Source organism: Pipistrellus hanaki, assembly GCF_964339955.1.
Source record: "Pipistrellus hanaki genome assembly, chromosome: 10".
Lineage (NCBI taxonomy): Eukaryota > Metazoa > Chordata > Mammalia > Chiroptera > Vespertilionidae > Pipistrellus > Pipistrellus hanaki.
The window spans coordinates 51,684,895-51,702,694 of record NC_140512.1 but is presented as its reverse complement, the minus strand read 5'-3'; the positions used below and the strand labels follow the sequence as shown (position 1 = coordinate 51,702,694).

Sequence of the window (17,800 nt, the reverse complement as noted above, 5' to 3'; positions counted from 1 at the left end):
AGTTATCGATCACTGTTCTGGTGGTCTCTTTTGAACACTGTTATTATGGTAGCTGAGGACTTGTGTATGATGACACGTCAGTGGTCGGGCTTTTTCTGACTCTGACGTCAGAACACCAGCCAGTGACGTGAGTCTTTGTCCCAAGGGGCCGAACACCCCTCCTTTCCCTGTCAGTTCACTAGAAGCGGGAAGTCATGAAGGGAATGCTAGCGAAGGTCTCAGGAGAATTGGATCTGCTTCTCTTCCACCAGCTTGCTATGTGATGTTAGGCTGTTCACACTCCTCTCAGTACCTCACGTTCCTCATCTCTAAATTGGGAACACTCGGCCCTGTGGATCCCACAGGTTTTCCCTCTGTTGTGGGAGAGTTGAAAATGAGCCCTGTGAGAACGCGGGCGTGTTGTGGTTAATGATCTCCCGTTTAGGTGTGAACGCTCTTTAAGGTGCCATGTAAATTCCAGGCATCCGCTTGTTTTTTCTTCAACCAGATAAAGGCTGTGGCCCTATTACTCGCACATGTTTCTTAATATAAAACTCCGCTCAAAAGGTCTTCGTGGCACTGTCTTAATTTGCCTTTTCATGTTGAATTTGTTCTTGGTAACAACACTAATTTTCTATGCTATTATTTTCTTCAGAGGAATGCATTTCTAAATGGGGCTTATAGTCTGGTTTGGGATGCTATTAGTAGTAGGCTTCAGATTTCCCCCCCTCTCATTTCTACTCTATTTTATGAAAGAAATTCTGGGTTTCTTTTGACAACTACCGTATTATTTCTAGATGTTGGGAGAAGGCTGAGTACCAACTATGAAGGCAACGTTAAAGCCCTTTACCTTTTATTTTCTCAGGGTTGTGACTTGATTGACATTAGCATCCTCTGCGGATATGTCCACCTGCAGACGCTGGATCTCTCAGTCAATAAAATTGGAGGTATGGAATTGTCATTCTAGTACATCGATGGGTCACTGGATCGTTTCAGAAGTTGAGCTTTGCAGTAGTAGGTAATATGGTTTAATAGTACAAAACTTGATACATATGCTACTGTGGATCAATTTACACATCCACCCAACACGCTCCATATAAAAAGGCACCAATGGCTGATGGCTGAAGAGGTCAGGGTGGGCAAACCTGAGATGTTATGCTGTGGGCGAGGGTATCAGATGCTTTTTCCTTTTAAGAGAGGGATGATTACTTGTTTAATACTTCCTGAATATCCCAGGATCCCCTTTCTTTCCCTCTTTTAGTTTACTCAGTGTAGATGAATTCGTTTTTATTTTCTTCCTTTTAATGGATTCTTTCCTTTATTTTGCATTTGCATCAACAACATTTTAGTACTGGCCATCTAGTTCTGTTCTTGTGTGAGCACAGAGATTCACAAATTAATTTTTTCCTCTATTTTTGCTGTCTCTATAGTTAGTTGATTCTTAAACTCTTAAATTTGACATTAGAAGGTCTATATGACCTATTTGTTGTGACACCTAGTTCACATTTAATGAAATTAGTTACATTTTCTTGAAAGCTTGATCCTTGTTTCTAATTTTCTGATCTTATTTGAAGTTGAAGTATACAATTCTTTTCCTCAGACTTCTAAGGAAAGAAGCAAATCCTCATTTCTGCCCTGCTTTCTTCACCGATAATCTTTCTACTCTCTTCTTCAGTTTGTCTTTCCATCACAATTAAATGTTGCTGCTAATAAGGTCTTCTCTGGCTCATTTTAAGTGTTGTTTTTAACCTTATATGACTGCAATAATTAAAATCCACTTTTATTTCAATGGCTAAGAAATATTCTAGCATATTTTTTCTTAAAATGATACTGTTTTGAAAGACACCTCCCCCCCTGCTCCCAGTTTTATAAAACTTTATTATGAAAAAGTACAAACATGTGAACGAGTAGAGGGACTGTCGTCAAGAATAATCGGGTTCAACAATTACCAGCCATGGTCTATCTTATCTTCTTCTTTTTTTTTTTTTAAGTATATAGTACTTTAAAATATATGTATATATTGATTTTAGAGAGCAGAAGGCAAAGGAAGAGAGACAGAAACACTGATGAAAGAGAAACATTGATTGGCTGCCTCCTGCATGCCCCCCACAACTGGTGCCCTGATAGGGAATTGAACCGTGACCTCCTGATTCGTGGGCCGATACTCAACCACTGAGCCACATCGGCTGGGCCTGTGGCCTATCTTGCTTCCTCTATGCCTCCCTGCCCCGCTCCCCAGGATTATTTCAAAGCAAATCTCAGATTCCACAGCATCAGAAAGACTTTTTCAGTATTACTGGCAGGCGCTCATCTCTCGCCCCACACAGTTGGTTTCATTCACTGGGTACGGAATTGCCGAGCGGTGGGCGGCTTCCAGGTGCTGGGGACGGGGGCAGAGGTGTGGCATCACTTGAGCAAGGAGCCCACACTTGCCAGTGAAGCTTTCCTCTGGGGTCAGTCTCCTTTCACCTGTAAGGCCTGTTTTATTAGCTCCTCAAGTGTTTGAGAAGCTACTGTCTGTAAAGTACAGTGGATTTTTCTTTCTGTGAGGACAGTGTTACTGATGAATGGAAGCAGACCAATCTCAGTTTGCACCAGAATCACCTGGGGCATGGAGTGGGGGCTGATCATACACAGGTGGCTGTGCTGCACCCTCAGAGCTTGATTAAAAAAAAAAAAAAAAAAAAAAAAAAAACTTTATACAAATGCTACTGTGGATCAGTTTACACATCGACCCAATGATGGTTCAGATCTGGGGTGGGGATTGAGAATTTGCATTTCTAATTAGTAGCTCCCCAGTGAAGCTGGTCAGGACCACACTTTGAGAACCAGGGATGTAGACTCGAGGTGCTCCTGCCATCTGGTGGATGTGAAGGTCACTACACCGAGTTAGGAATTAACCAGCTTGAAGAAGTTAGAAACCCAGCAATCTGGACCATGAACTCCGTCGGTGACTTGAAAGCATTGTCCATCTGCACAGTGTGAAATGTACCTGCCACCTCTTCATCTCCATCTAAGTGGTAGCTGCTGCTGTGCTTGACGTCAGAACTCAGTGGCACAGCCCTTACCGGCCACAGAAAGGTCAGCTGCAGGGGGCTGAGGGCGGGTGGAAATTAAGAGTTGAGACCACCATTGATGAATGGACACAGAGCGAGCTCAGAAGGGACAAGCAGGACAAGCTTGTAAAGCAATGGCAGTTTCCCCTTAGGTATCTCACAGGCGGCCTTTCTTGATTCCCTCATTAATTTCCACCGAAGAGTTGATGTTCCTGTGGGTGCCCCTCCCAGGACAATTTCATTTCAATGGACAGGCTAGAGCTGTGGTCGGCAAACTGGGGCTCGCGAGCCACATGCGGTTCTTTGGCCCCTTAAATGTGGCTCTTCCACAAAATACCATGGCCTGGGCAAGTCTATTGTGAAGAAGTGGCGTTAGAAGAAGTTTAAATTTAAAAAATTATGTCTCCCAAAGAAATTTCAATCATTGTACTGCTGATATTTGGCTCTGTTGACTAATGAGTTTGCCGACCACTGGGCTAGAGGGAGGGGGTGGTTTCGCCAGAGAAATGAAGTAGCAGTTGGTGGATTGTTTCTGGCTTCAGTGGCTGTGACTGGCCCTGTGATCCAGAAAGAGAAGAGAGGAGGTGCCATCACTACCATTTTCAGGTGGAGAAACAAGTTACTGGTAGAGACAGGCAGCAAGTCCTTATTGTGGGGTTCTTCCGGAGCTCGTTTCTTTCTTTAAAACACATTTGTATTGATTTCAGAGAGGAAAGGAGAGGGAGAGAAGGATAGAAGCATCAATGATAGGAGAGAATCATTGATCAGCTGCCTCCTGCACGCCCCCAACTGGGGATGGAGCCTGCAACCTGGGCATGTGCCCTGACTGGCAATTGAACCTGATTCATAGGTCGATGCTCAGCCACTGAGCCATGCTGGCTGGGCCTGAGCTGGCTTCTTATTTCTCCTCCTGTCCAGAAGCACATCTGCTGTGAAACAGCCACAAAACACAACACAATACTTCATTTCTTATGTTTTACATGTAATTTTATTAGGATGAATATTAGCACTACCTCCTTTACTTAGTACTCAGGCTCAGAATGTTTGCTTGGGATAAAATGCAGAGCTCACAAACATTTGAGCTGATCCAGAGTCAAAGTAAAATAATAGCAGTCATTTAAATTGCTTCAAATAATTAATTAAATTTAGGATTAAGTCCAAATAAAACAAAATTTGTAGCATAGAAAGTTCTCTAAATGTGGCATTTTCAGTCTTCCTGAAAAGAACTAATTCAGTTATTTAGGGGCCGATTATCAAGAAGATTATCTGGGCTCTAACTTCTTGTCCTTTCCTCCCGGGCTGGCAGTTTGTGAAGATGTGACTGTGAGAGGGAGCCTGGACCCCAAGGAGGCCTGTTCACTGTAATGTGGCTGTCCTGGGACAAGGGGGTGGAGGGCGTGAGGAGGCCCTGGGAGAAGGTTCAGTCTGTGTGTGTGTGTCACACACCCTATTCATTTCACTCATCTGGGTATGCTTGTATCTGGTATAATTAAAAAATGTTCTTATGTAACATATGTTGTTTTTAATGACTTTGTCCAATTTTTATTTTATTGGCTTACCTTATTGTGTACTTCTTTTTCTCCCCAGATCTGTCTTGTGTGAGTTGTATGCCGTATCTTCTAGAACTTAATGCCTCTCAAAATAGATTGACTACATTCTTCAATTTCAAGCCACCCAAAAATCTCAAGGTAGACTTTACTGATACACCAATTCCATATGTTAACTGGTTTGCAAAGTATATTAATAAGAAAATGTCACCAAAACAGGATATTCAGAGGATACAAGGTAGGGTAAATAGTGTAAGGATTTGGATTGAAATAAGAGGGAGAGGCTTTATGCATCATTTATTTTGGGAAAAGGAGATGGTTTGTCAATGAATCATGTTTATAGGAAGTTTTGCTGAAACCTAGTGTTCTGACCCCCTCCTTTACTGGTAAAAGAAGTGATTGTTTGTATGCTTTTATTATAGCAGAATAACTTCTATGTGAAAAATCTGTAAAAACATCTTTGGGGCTCAGATTTTACCCTCCTGTGGATCCAGCCAGTAGCTTTAGAGGAAGTGGTGGTTTCAGGCCCACATCCTCACCTCTGCAGCTGCCTTTGCATTTCTGGGGCGGATTAACTCTCTATTAGCCATGGTTGGTACAGCAGCCTGCTCTGCATAGGGCCCTGGGTCTCCCCCTTCAGTGCGCACAGCTCAGCTGGTTCCTGTGGGAATGAGATTCTCCCCAGGAGGTATGGGTGGAGGTGGGGGGCGGGGGGAACACCTGGGAGGATTTCCAACACCAGGTGACGTTGTTGCTGCTGCTCCATGGACCACATTAGCAGAGAGGCCGGGGAGTATTGGTTCCTGAACCTTCCTGCACACTGCAGGTGCCTGGGAGTTTTTAAAACCTCAATGTGTGGTCCTGCTGCCAGAGGTTCCGATCCAATGGCCCCAGGAAATGATGGGGCTCTGGGGCTCTGATGTGCTGACAAATTTGGGAACCAGTACCTCTGAGCTGGGGACCAGTGTTCCTCTTTTGGACTCAAAATTTTTTTAAAATATATTTTATTGATTTTTTACAGAGAGGAAGAGAGAGGGACAGAGAGCTAGAAACATCAATGAGAGAGGCATCGATCAGCTGCTTCTTGCACACCCCCTACTGGGGATGTGCCCGCAACCAAGGTACATGCCCTTGACTGGAATTGAACACGGGACCTTTCAGTCCGCAGGCTGACGCTCCATCCACTGAGCCAAACCGGTTTCAGCTAGACTCAAATTTTTAATTTTAAAGTTATTTTTAGGAATGGACATCAACTACTGCCTTTTATTAGCTCCTGGTTTTATTTTATTTACAAACCAAATTAACTTGACCCACAGTATTCTGCGTGTTTGTCCAAATCTGAGATCAAGAATCTGATGTCCTTCCTACCAGGGAGACATCCTTCTTAATTGTTCTCCTATTGTTTCACATCTCTCTATTTTTATCAATAGTTTAGTTTGCATATTTCTATTCTTCACATGGTTTATACACATGCATTTACTGGCTATCAACTTAATCAGTTTTCTACTCTTGCCACTTGAGTTGTTGCCAATTTTTCTTTTTTCAAGATTCAATATTTAAATTTTTTAGTATTTAAAGTACTTTGTATTTAATGTATTTATAAAATGACCGTAGTACATTTTTGGGGTGAGGTAACTGTTTTAAAGGGTACAAGAAAATAAAAATAGTGCTCAATATATAATTGCTTCATAGTGTTCCATAAAATGGTTATAATATGAAAATTCTCAATGAGTGTTTCAACAAAGTTAGAATTTTTTATTTTTATTTTTTAAAGTCATTTTTATTTATCCTTTGTCAGTAAGTGAACAATTAAATGAAGTTACTTAATGTTATATTTCTGTAATCTCATATTTTTGAGTAGGAACAACTGCTTGTTGCTGAAAATACTTTCCTAAAATAGTCCACTTTTAGAAAGGTGTTACGTTGAAAAGATATGACCTGAGGGATGAATTAGGAAGATTTTTCTGTCCTTAAGGGATGACATGGAGAATATACTGAGATAAAAATAGAAAAGGCAAAGAAAAAAGAAACAAGATAACAGTTTGTTGGGCATTAGAGAATCTGAAAGAAGTGGTGGTTAGAGTGAAACTGAGGCAAATCCTGAAGAAGGTCGGGAAAGTTTACAAAAGATGCTGAAAGGGAGAGAGTAGGTGCAGGAACTGCGTGTTTGGGTCGGGGATTCTGTTCTGCCCACAGGAAGGGATCGTCATAGGGTCTCTAAAGGGGACGGACAGGACCCCAGTTAGACAGTGATGAAACAGGGATAAATAAGTTTTCAATGAAGAATTCTAATTCTACACCCAGAAACACATTCCTATTGTGCATTTACTTACTGTGGTTAAGCTGAATAAAAAAGTATGACATGTTGTTTCTTTTTCTCCTCAGAAGGTGGATTTTTCCTGCAACCAAATTTCTAAAATGGGTGATTTGTCGGCATACCAGGCTCTCACTAAACTAATTCTGGACAGTATCCTTTGCTAAGTAAAGGGGGAAATTTGGTTAATAGACTCACTGATGGGCACGTGCACGATGGCATGGAACAGTACTGGATAAGTACTGGAACAGTACTAAATAAGGAAGGACTAATCATCACAACATGGGAAAGATGCTTTATTTACAAAGGATTAAGGCTGCAAATCAAAGCTTGCCAAGAGATTTTCTACCTGAAAAGTTCTGATTAATGGAGGCTTATTTTTAATGCAAGAAACAGATAAGAAGTGCTGTTTTAACTGACTCCTTTTCAGACTTACTTAAACTTGCACCCTATTTCATATAAATTCGGTATCTGAAAATCCAGATATGGCCCCATGGATAATTAGTGACTATTTCTCACAAAAGAATTCGTACTAAGCTTCCTTTGAGTAGCAAGCTTCTCTGGTGTATTTTAAATATGCTTCCATGGAAAAGAACCAACAACTTTTGATTTGCAACCAACTTGAGGAACAGTCCTGCTGCATGGCTCCTACGCCAAAGCACGGGCTCCAGCTGGAGCCGCAGGGGGTCACTGGGGACCCGTGAGCTTAATGAGCTTGAGCCTCCTCTTCACACCAGAGGCTGATGTCCTCTGGGTGACCAGGGAGCAGCGCCCCTTTTTCAGTGAGTGTCTGCCTGCCCCCTGAGGGTTCTCAGGGCAGAGTGGAGAGTGAATGGACTGCCCCAGGGCGCCTGGTTCCGGGATGTCCCAGCAGCCAGAACATATTTCACTTGTAATGAGGCTGGGTGATGGGGAGAATGGAAGGGATGCTTCCATGAAGACATGTTTTGTGGGATAAAACCTTTCTTCTCCTTTGATGGAACGCTTCGAGCATACTGCCACACCCTCTAGCACTTTTGTGCGAGAAGGAGCAATTAGTGGACCAAAATTAAGAAATGTAAGGAACGTCAAGGGTTGAGGGAACATGTAGATCAAAAGGGTCTCTTTTTAGGTTGCTTGTGAGTGTGAAATTGGTTAACCACTTTGGAAAACAATTTCATACCATCCTGTAAACATCCAAACTCCCTATGACCTCATGCTTTCATTCCTACATATGAAAGTGTAGCATGCATGTACCTGGAGGCTTATATAAGAATTAACAATGTTCATTGCAGCCTTGCTTATAGCAGCAAAATATTGAAGCAAGCCAGATGCTCATAGATAAGAGAAAGCATAGATTATGGTGTACTAACACAACAGCATATTCTACAGTAGCGAAAATGAATGAAATATATTTCCTATATTTCCACGTAGGAATAGGAGAGGTCTTAATAAACTAAATATAGTTTAGGTAAAAAACAATGGGAAAAGGAAAAGGAAGTAGACCATTCAGCATAGTGGTTATCTCCAAGAGGGGGACACCTGGATGGGACAGGAGAGGTGTGCAGAGACGATGTGTCAGTTATTGCTAATGTCCTACCTCTCGGGTTGGGGGTGGGATGATGGTGATGCCGGTGGTTTCAAAAGTGTCCCTTACATTTTTTAAAAGTAAATATAAAGCAGGCCAATGGTGTACCTATGTCAATTAGCAAATTTAAAAGCCTGAAAATTAAAAATTAATGCCTTTGAAAATAATTATTTACCAAGCAAGCTTCAAATGTCTACTAAGTCAGAGTCCCCTGGATGGTTTGCTAAACACATTGCTGGCCCCGTCCCCAGAGCTGCTCTCTGAGTAGGTCTGGGGTGGCCCCTGAGCATTCACGTTTCTAAAGTCCCAGGTCATACTGGCATTGCTGGTCTGAGACCGTACTCTGAGAAACGCGGCTCTAAACTAACCCACCTTCTCTATTCTACTTTGCAAGGCATGCTTTCCTAATCCAATGGCTTCAGAAATCTGACTGCTGTCATTTTTATGCTTTTTATATTTGCTCAAGCTTTCCTTAGTGGGCACATATGACTTTTCTAGTTGAGGGAGTACGCTTTTAAAAAAAATAAAGTAAAAAGTGTAGTTATCAATATAACAAACAAAACAATTATTTAAAAACAACTTAGTTAATAAAGCTAGTACTACTGATAATGTAATTCTGGTAGATTATATTAATACCTCAGAATAAATTAACTATTAGATAACAACTTTGTAGTTTATTTTATCATGCTGCTTTATCCTTTCATAGGTGGATAATTGGTGATTAATTGATAATCATTTTAAATTGCAAGATGATAAACTTTGCCAAGTGCACATAAATTTATTATCCTTGAGAAAGGAGAGCAGTTTATTCTTTACCTATAAATCTTGACTGGCTGTTCATTGTAATTTACGATTATAGGATTATGAAATTTAAAACTGATTTGTAGAATTTTAAAACCGAGACAGGATTTTAGAAACCATCTAGTACTAACTGTTATCTTATGGAGGAGGAGCCTGCCACTCAGGGAGATTCAGCGAACTGTCCAAGATCATTTGGAAATGGTTGAACTGAGAGTAGTCTTCGGAATTCCATTGTTTGGCCCATGTTGCAACTCATTGAGTAATTACTACTGTTATCACTTCTCCATTCACGTGTGTGCGTGTTTCATTCCTTAGGTAGGGGTGTCGAACTCAATCAGAGAAGGGGCCAAAATCTAAAATCCAGCCTAAATTGCGGGCCGAATGGTTTACTGAACAGTCATAAACTGACAATGTCATAAACTGACAGCGGAGTGCAGTGATGACAGCGCGGTGCGGGCCACATTGCAAGGCCTGGCGGGCTGGATTTGGCCCGCGGGCCTTGTGTTTGACACATGTGCCTTAGAGAGTGTCACTCCCCTGGGGAAGAACGTGCTGCCCTGGCAAGGTGACATGGACCTCTCAGGGCTGGTTTTGCTTAAAGCCATCACTGCGGCTCTCCCCACTAAGAGGAGCGTGATGGATTTCCAATATGTCTAGTAACGGTTTTCTATCCACCCGGACCATATATTTTGATCACAGACACATGAATAAGAGCAAATACTGACTAGTGAGTAATTCATATCAAGCGCTGTGAACTGCTGACAGCTTCGCCAAAATGTAAAATGAATGGCTGGACTTTTCCTGCTGCAGAGTTCTGCTTTTGCACCCCTGACTCTTCTGCTCCGTTTCCTCTGGGATCTAAAATTCCACTGCCAAAGATTTATTTACAGAATGAAGCACTTTAGAGCTGGAATACAATGTGATAATTTGGGGTTCTGTGAATCTTCCTTCTGATTATGGCCTTTTAAAATGAAAGGATTAGCCCAGTAAGCTAATCTACACTAATGAAAGAGAAACATGCTAATTGACCATACCTTCATAACGCCCATCAGCCAATCAGGAGTGAGTATACAAATTAACCCAACAAAGATGGCAGATTAATTTGCATATGTAGGCACTCAGTGGCTGGGGGCAGGGCAGCACGCTTGCATTGTTGCCATGGCAACAATGCAGGCGTTCTGCACCACCCTAGCCACTTGGGGCTTATGGGTATCATGGGAAGGCAGAAAGTCGGCTCCAGCCAGAGCAAAGGCAATGCCAGCAGCCAGGGGAAGGAAGGTGGCCGCTCTTGCACAAATCTTCGTGCATCGGGCCTCTAGTTCATTATAACATGACTTATCAATGTTATTTCTTATTACCCAAAAGTTCCAAAACCTATGAAAGAATAATGTTAGAAGAAGGGCAGGTACAGGTTTCTAAAATAAGAAACTGGGCAATGGGGGAGATTAAGGAATTCCTGAAAGCAGGCTGTGAACTCAGTACTGCATGGACCACATTGACTGTTGGACTAGCCTGCACATTGACCGTTATCATTGCTGGCATTCACACACAAGGTGACTATAGGGTCACTAGGCAGGAAAGCTGCTTAGCCACTGTAAAAACATGCTTCTTCCTGCCAGCTGGTGTGGCTCAGTGATTGAGTGTCAACTCATGAACATGCCTGGGTTGCTAGTTCAATCCCCAGTGAACAGTGTACAGGAGGTAGCCAATCCATGCCTCTCTCATTGATGTTTCTACCTCTCTCTCTCTCTCTCTCTCTCTCTCTCTCTCTCTCTCTCTCTCTCTCTCTCCCATCCTCTCTAAGGTCAGTAAAAAATATATATATTTTTTCAATGCCCCTTACCCACATACCTTGTTAATTTATAGTGCCTGAAATTCCTGGAAATCTAAAGAAAAATGAAGAGTTGGGGACTGTTTTTCTGAAATGAACATATTTCTCGATAGAGTTGTTCAGTCAGTTCCTCACCCCCGGCCCCAGTGCTGTGAGTGAGGGTGGCAGGTTCAGAGCCCAGGGTTACCACTGAAGTGTTGCATCTGCATTGCTCCTCCCTTTGGCCCTTGCAATACTAATTTCATGCAGCAAGCCTTGCCACTCTAGTCAGCTCGTCAGCTGGATGTACCAGGGGAATTGTGCTTAGCCTCTAGTGCCTTGGGAAGTTACTGTGTACACAGTAAACAAGCTTTCCTTTTCAATTCCCATGGTCTCTTCCTAGTTTCAGGATTCCTGTTTTCTAGTGTTCTCATCCTTGCCTGCTTCCCGAGGGAATGCGTCCTGGCTCAGCTACCCACAAGCATGTGTTGTGCATATCCTTTGTCGTAATTTAGAATATCTTCATTTTGGTGGGAGCACAGCTACCAGGACACGAGTGCTCCTGGAATAGGCCCGAAGGACTAGTGCTCCCTCTGCTAAACGGAGACAGATGGCCATCTGAAAGTTGTCTTGCCAAAGATTGCCTACTCCAAAGATACTTCATTTCATCAGGCTGTGTGAGAGTTTAATTTCCCAGGTCCTCCATTTCACACCCTTTGTTACAACCCTTATCTGCAAAGCTCTGGTCTTTGGTTTAGTAACAGAAGGATTGTTTAAATAGCTAAAGAAAAATGGGAGCTGAAAGGACCAAAGTCATAGCTTCTGGGCAGGAAGCTTTGTGCAAAGAGATTTGAAAATGCAAATTGACAACAAGCAGAACTATGTTTCCACCCAACAATTGAATCTGAATGAAACCGGTGAGGAAAATCTAGGAATTTCTGGTTCATCTGGCAACATTTTCTTACTGTTGCTTCTAGTTTTCTGATTTTCCTCTTTCTTCAGCCTAGTTCTCTTCAGAATCAGTCCTGGCCTTGAATCTTCATTCGTGCTGTTGGCCAAGTGGGATAGGATCGGATTCTTTGGCCTCACTTGCTAGTAATTCAGAAAGGATAGCATGCCTCACAATTGTTAAGTGTTTTATGGTTTGTGCGTTTCATTCACCCCCAATTTCTAGTTTTTTCTGATGATCTAACTTTTGGCCTTTGGGGCAATCTGGCGTTATCTTTACTTTGCAAATGAAACATCTGAGCAGAAAAAAAGTCACATAAGTCAAGTAGTAGAGCTACCATAACTACAAAATATTATGAGGCAAAATACATGTTTTTGTGACGCTCACAAACCCTTCCTGCCCCTTTAAAAAATTAATTCATGATTTTTGATTCTGTGACTCATGGAAGGAGGTAGCTGGAGATTAGAAATTGAACAGAAAAGGCTTCAAGGAAGCGGTGATTTGTCTAGAGTGGACGCCAAGAAGGAATTGCTGTGACACATTTACTGCCAAATCATCTCCCAGGTGGCGGCACCATAATGAACCTTCTCACTCAGTGCGATGAAAGTGTGTGTTCTTTAGAACCTTTACACCCTTTAAACCTTTCATATGTTTGCTACACTGATGGGTAAAGAAAGGCATCTTGTCTTAATTTGTATTCTCTGACTACAGGTGAAGTGTCTTTTCACAGTCATTAGCCCCTTGAATTTACTCTTCTGAAAACTACCTGGGAAAAGCCTTCGTTCTCAATTAGGCTGTTTTCTCCTTTTTCTCTATTAGTTTGTGGCATTACTTCATGTACTCTAGATACCATGTTTCCCCGAAAATAAGACATCCTCCGAAAATAAGACCTACTTACAGGTTTCCTTCTGAGTGAAATATAAGACATTCCCCCCCCTCCCCGAAAATAAGCCCCCCCCCCGCCCCAGGCTAAACATGAGAGATTTGGTCCACTGATTCTGAAAGAAATGGAGTCACAAGAAATTCACCAGGAAATTCAGGAATTGGATTGTTATGATGATGTTCCAGAAGATGATGACATGATTGTCATTGAATAAGTGAGTAAATTCTTGATACTGTAGGATTCACAGTTTGTCTGGTTTGTGTTGACAACTACCATACTACCGTACCGTATACAGGTAATAAATTTCCTTTATTTTCATTTAACAATAAATGTGTACCGTATTCTTCTTCATGGAAAAATAAGACATCCCCTGAAAATAAGACCTAGCGCATCTTTGGGAGCAAAAATTAATATAAGACACTCTTATTTTTGGGGAAACAGGGTAGTAACCCTTTGCCTAGTTGTGACTATGTTCTTCCAAACTATCATTTGTACTTACTTATGCAATTAAGAAATAATAAGAAATAAGAAAATGAGGTTATCAAAAATACTTAAGATGTTGGTTGAATATGAATGTTTAAAAAAGGGGGAAGGGGGAGTGGGATTTGACACTGAGCCAGAAGAACAGGCAGCGTGTAGAAAGGAGCTGGAAAGCAGTGTGAAGGAACAATAACACGGCCAAGCAGAAACTCTATTGCTGCCTCCCAGGCCCATGGAGAATGTTCGCGGGCAGAAGTGGAGAACTCTCACTGGATTGGGGATGAGATTGACTAACTGGTTTGCTTAAAGAGAAGAGCCCTCAATGCTGGGTGAGGGATTTGGGATTCATCCTATGAGAATTTTTTAATTGAAGTGTAATACCCAGCCAATATTTTGGAAAAAAAGTTAACCCGACTACAGTGTGTGAAGAGACTTGGAGACAGGATGTTGGAGGTACCCGTTAGTACTAAAGCTTAGTTAAGTTAGCAGAGGAATGAATGAAATGGAAAGGAATAATTAGAGATGTTTTAAAGTTAAAAAAAAAAAAAAGAAAAGAAAAAAAAGGAAAGAAAGGGAAAAAAAAAAAAAAGCTAGGTTTGGTGATGGATTGCATGCCCCGAAGATTACAAGTGGCTGAGAAAATGGTGATGTCTTAGGCTACTTTCAAGGGAAAACTGAATTTTAGTGGGTAAGTGGTATCAAATCCAGAAATTAGCTAAAGAGAATAAAGACAGAGGCAAGAAGACATGGTGACTTTGAGATGATGGTTTTAGGTGCCTACACGGATGGAACACAGAAGACAGATTAAAATTTGAGCAATGAATGGAAACTTAGTCAAAGGATGAGGAAATTAAGGCAGAGTTTTGGCTTCATTTGTGTATATATATATATATATATATATATATATATATATATTATTGATTTTGTACAGAGAGGAAGGGAGAGAGATAGTTAGAAACATCGATGAGAGAGAGTCATCAATCAGCTGCCTCTTGCACACCCCCTACTGGGGATATGCCCGCAACCAAGGTACATGCCCTTGACCAGAATCAAACCCGGGACCCTTCAGTCCCCAAGCCGATGCTCTATCTATTGAGCCAAACCGGTTTTGGCTTGGCTTCATTTGTTTTAAAGAGAAAGGGCTGTTTCTCTCAATACCACGACTTTGGCTTTTTCTTACCACTCATTGACTACAGATGCCACTCATTTTCCAAGCTGTGACCCTGGTTTTGCTGATGAGAAAGCTTGCCACATGTTGCCTCTCTAGGGCAATTCAATTCAGAAGATTAGCCTGTGGGAAGCACCGGTGTTTCTCATAGAGACCTGTGAGGAGCCCAGGAAAGCACACCAAGGAGGCGGCAGCCGTGAGCCTCTCTGAACTCTCTTTCCTCGCCCATTAAGTGAGTTTCATGTGAATGCAAATATGCCTGTTTCATTTTCACCCTCGCTGGGTGGCTCTGTTGGTTGGAGGGTCGTCTGTCTGGTACACCAAGGGGTGACAGGTTGGATTGCCAGTCAGGGCACATACCTAGGTTTTAGGCTTGATCCCCAGTCAGGGGAACATATGGGAGGCAACCGATTGATGTTTCTCTCTCACCTCATGTCTGTCTGTCTCTCTCTCTCTCTCTCTCTCTCTCTCTCTCTCTCTCTCTCTCAACATCCTCACACGAGGATTTTTAAAAAGTTAATTTTAAGTTGTTTTGTATTAACTTCTATGTGAAAAATATGTTTCAAAAACATGTTCATGCTACATTGACATATAATACTGCTCTGTTTTTGCTACCGCCTGATTTACCAGTGGTTCTTGTTTTCTCTAAAATGTTTTGAACAACATTTTCCTTAAACGTAGTCGTGGTATATAGGCAACGCGATAGAAGAAATCAGCGGCTTAGAGCTGTGCAGCAGCCTGACTCACCTCAGCCTGGCCAAGAACAAGATCACAACCATCAGCGGCCTGGGCGAGCTGCCCATCAAAATCCTCTGTCTGGTGAGTGTGGCAACGTTGGGAGTTCTAGTGAACGTTTTAGTAAAGGCATGACTTAGAATTGTTTAGGGATTTTCAGCTTTATAAAGAGAGACTTCCTTAATGTTATGGTATTTTCTTCAGTTGTGTTTATTCTTTGCTGTATCTCTGTGTGTGTGTTTGTTTGTGAGATCAATAGTTCAGGCTAAAGGAAAATGATTTTCCAACTTGGTATCCAAATTCAATTTTTTTCAAAAGATTGATATTTCTGCATTGAGAAAGAAAGGCATACTTTTAACAATTACTTAAAAATACGTTTTATAATGTCTTACTGGTAAAAGAACATTTAAGCTTGTTTAAGCATTAAATTTATTGATGTTAACATTCTTGCTTTCAAGTGAACCACAAGATGTTCTCTGGGCACTGAAGTTTTGCCATCTTTTTGTATTAATATATGCTAATCTCCCCTTCTAACTGCCAGAATTAGTACTGAGAGTAGATGAACAGTTCCAGTCAAAGAGTGAAAACCTGGCTATTTTCCCACAGAGAGCACTCTTCTTTAGCTATGGAACATGCTCTCTGACTATGACTCGACGAGAAGGTAATTTACAAAAAGTTGGGAGGATCATAATAATCCCAAATACACAGTATTTATGAAAGAACAGCATTGCTCACTAATTTGGGGGCCAATAATATAGTTTCTGAATTATCCAGGATTTTTTTTTCTTCTTTCCCTCCTCCCTCCTACTTCTTAACCTTGGATGGCTTTGCTGTTCTTTATTATACCTGTTACAAGGTGGGCCTGGAGGATGTTAAGCCATGAGGTTGCTAGCTTATTAAATTCCTATGTGAATTTTCCCACAGGAGTGTTGAACTGTTGTTTGAAATGACACGTTTGATTGTCTGCAGAATTTTGACATATACAATATACTCTCCCTGTCTTATTTAACCACCGAGAGCTGATGGATGGCTGGGTGTTAATTTTCTCCCCTGGCTTGGGGATGGAGTGTGTTTTTAAGACTCTCCATTCCTTACAGTGAGTCAGGGGAGGATTACGTACTGGTTCCCAGTACTGAGGACGGGCATGAGGCAATGGGAGGTTTAACCATTTCCCCTAGGTTTCATGGTTCCTGCCCACAAATGCACATTAGCCAAACATAAATGAAAATGAACTCGGTAAGTTGGGTTGCAGATTTAAGAGTTTAAGAAAAGTCACATTTTAAAATTGTAAACATCTGAAGGATTATTGGCAGCATGTGCTGTTCTGTTTATAGCTTATCCTTTCTTTGCATCTTTCCCATATTGGCATTCCCGTTAACTTTAAGTGGAGCAATAGAAGGAGATCTGGGGGTGTGCTTAAGGGAACAAGAACTGAATTCATTATTAGGAATAACAATGCATAGCCCTGGCTGGTGTGGCTCAGTCGGTTGGGTATCGTCCCATGCACCGAAAGGCTGCTGGTTCAATTCCTGGTCAGGGCACAAGCCCAAGTTGTGGGCTCACTCCTTAGGAAGATCATGCAGGAGGTAGCCAGTCGATGTTTCACTCTTTGTTTCTCTCTCCCTTTTTCTCTAGAATTCAATTTTTTATAATCTTAATAAAAGGAATAAGAACACGTAGCACTTCCATCCTTAAGCATTTGTTTCAATTACTAAATAAGTAATCCATGCTGACAATTTTGTGCCATCATTAATTTTCCTTTAAGTTTTTGAGAATAGGAAGGTTTTCTTTTCCATATGTTAATAAAATACATAAAGTGAAATGATACACATTTGTTTCAACAGTTTTTAATGGTTTTATTTTTTAAGCTGTAAAGTAAGAAACTCAATTTTTTATTATTGAAAATAATTTATTTTACAATTTAGAGGAAAAAAGGACAATTCAATACACACACCAATAGTTGTCTACCATCAACGTTTGTGATAAATGTAAGGGAGAAATGTGGTTCACTGGTGGGCTATTGTGGTAGCCACCTCCCTTAGCAAGTCAGGACAATGCATTTCACATTTTAAACTTTATTTTGTCTTAGTAAGAACCATTTGTTTCCGAAACCGGTTTGGCTCAGTGGTAGAGCGACGGTCTGCGGACTGAAAGGTCCCGGGTTCGATTCCGGTCAGGGGCATGTATGTTGGTTGCGGGCACATCCCCAGTAAGGGGTGTGCAAGAGGCAGCTGGTCGATGTTTCTCTCTCATCGACGTTTCTGGCTCTCTATCTCTCTCCCTTCCTCTCTGTAAAAAATCAATAAAATATATACTTTTTTTAAAAAAGAACCATTTGTTGTTTCCCTTCCACATGGGGAGGTGAGTGTTTCTCATTCCACTTATTTAAGGAAATGGCTTCTCTATAAAGGATCCTTTTACCTGTTAGTCATGACACAGCAAGCAAGAGCTGTTCGTGCAGAAACTGGATGTCCACTGTGTCCTCAGCACTGGATAAAGGGTTGGACTGGA

The 17,800-nt window shown here is 41.5% G+C and overlaps 1 protein-coding gene across 1 annotated transcript in view; it reads left to right on the top strand.

Moving 5' to 3' along the window:
* LOC311628947 (leucine-rich repeat and guanylate kinase domain-containing protein-like) overlaps nt 1-17,800 on the top strand; it is a 90,104-nt gene that overhangs the window by 7,729 nt on the left and 64,575 nt on the right. Inside the window, exons 3-6 of the mRNA XM_084896575.1 lie at nt 845-926; nt 4,623-4,723; nt 6,968-7,049; nt 15,249-15,373. Of these exons, the coding sequence (XP_084752701.1) occupies nt 845-926; nt 4,623-4,723; nt 6,968-7,049; nt 15,249-15,373 (390 nt within the window). The remainder of the gene's footprint in view (nt 1-844; nt 927-4,622; nt 4,724-6,967; nt 7,050-15,248; nt 15,374-17,800) is intronic.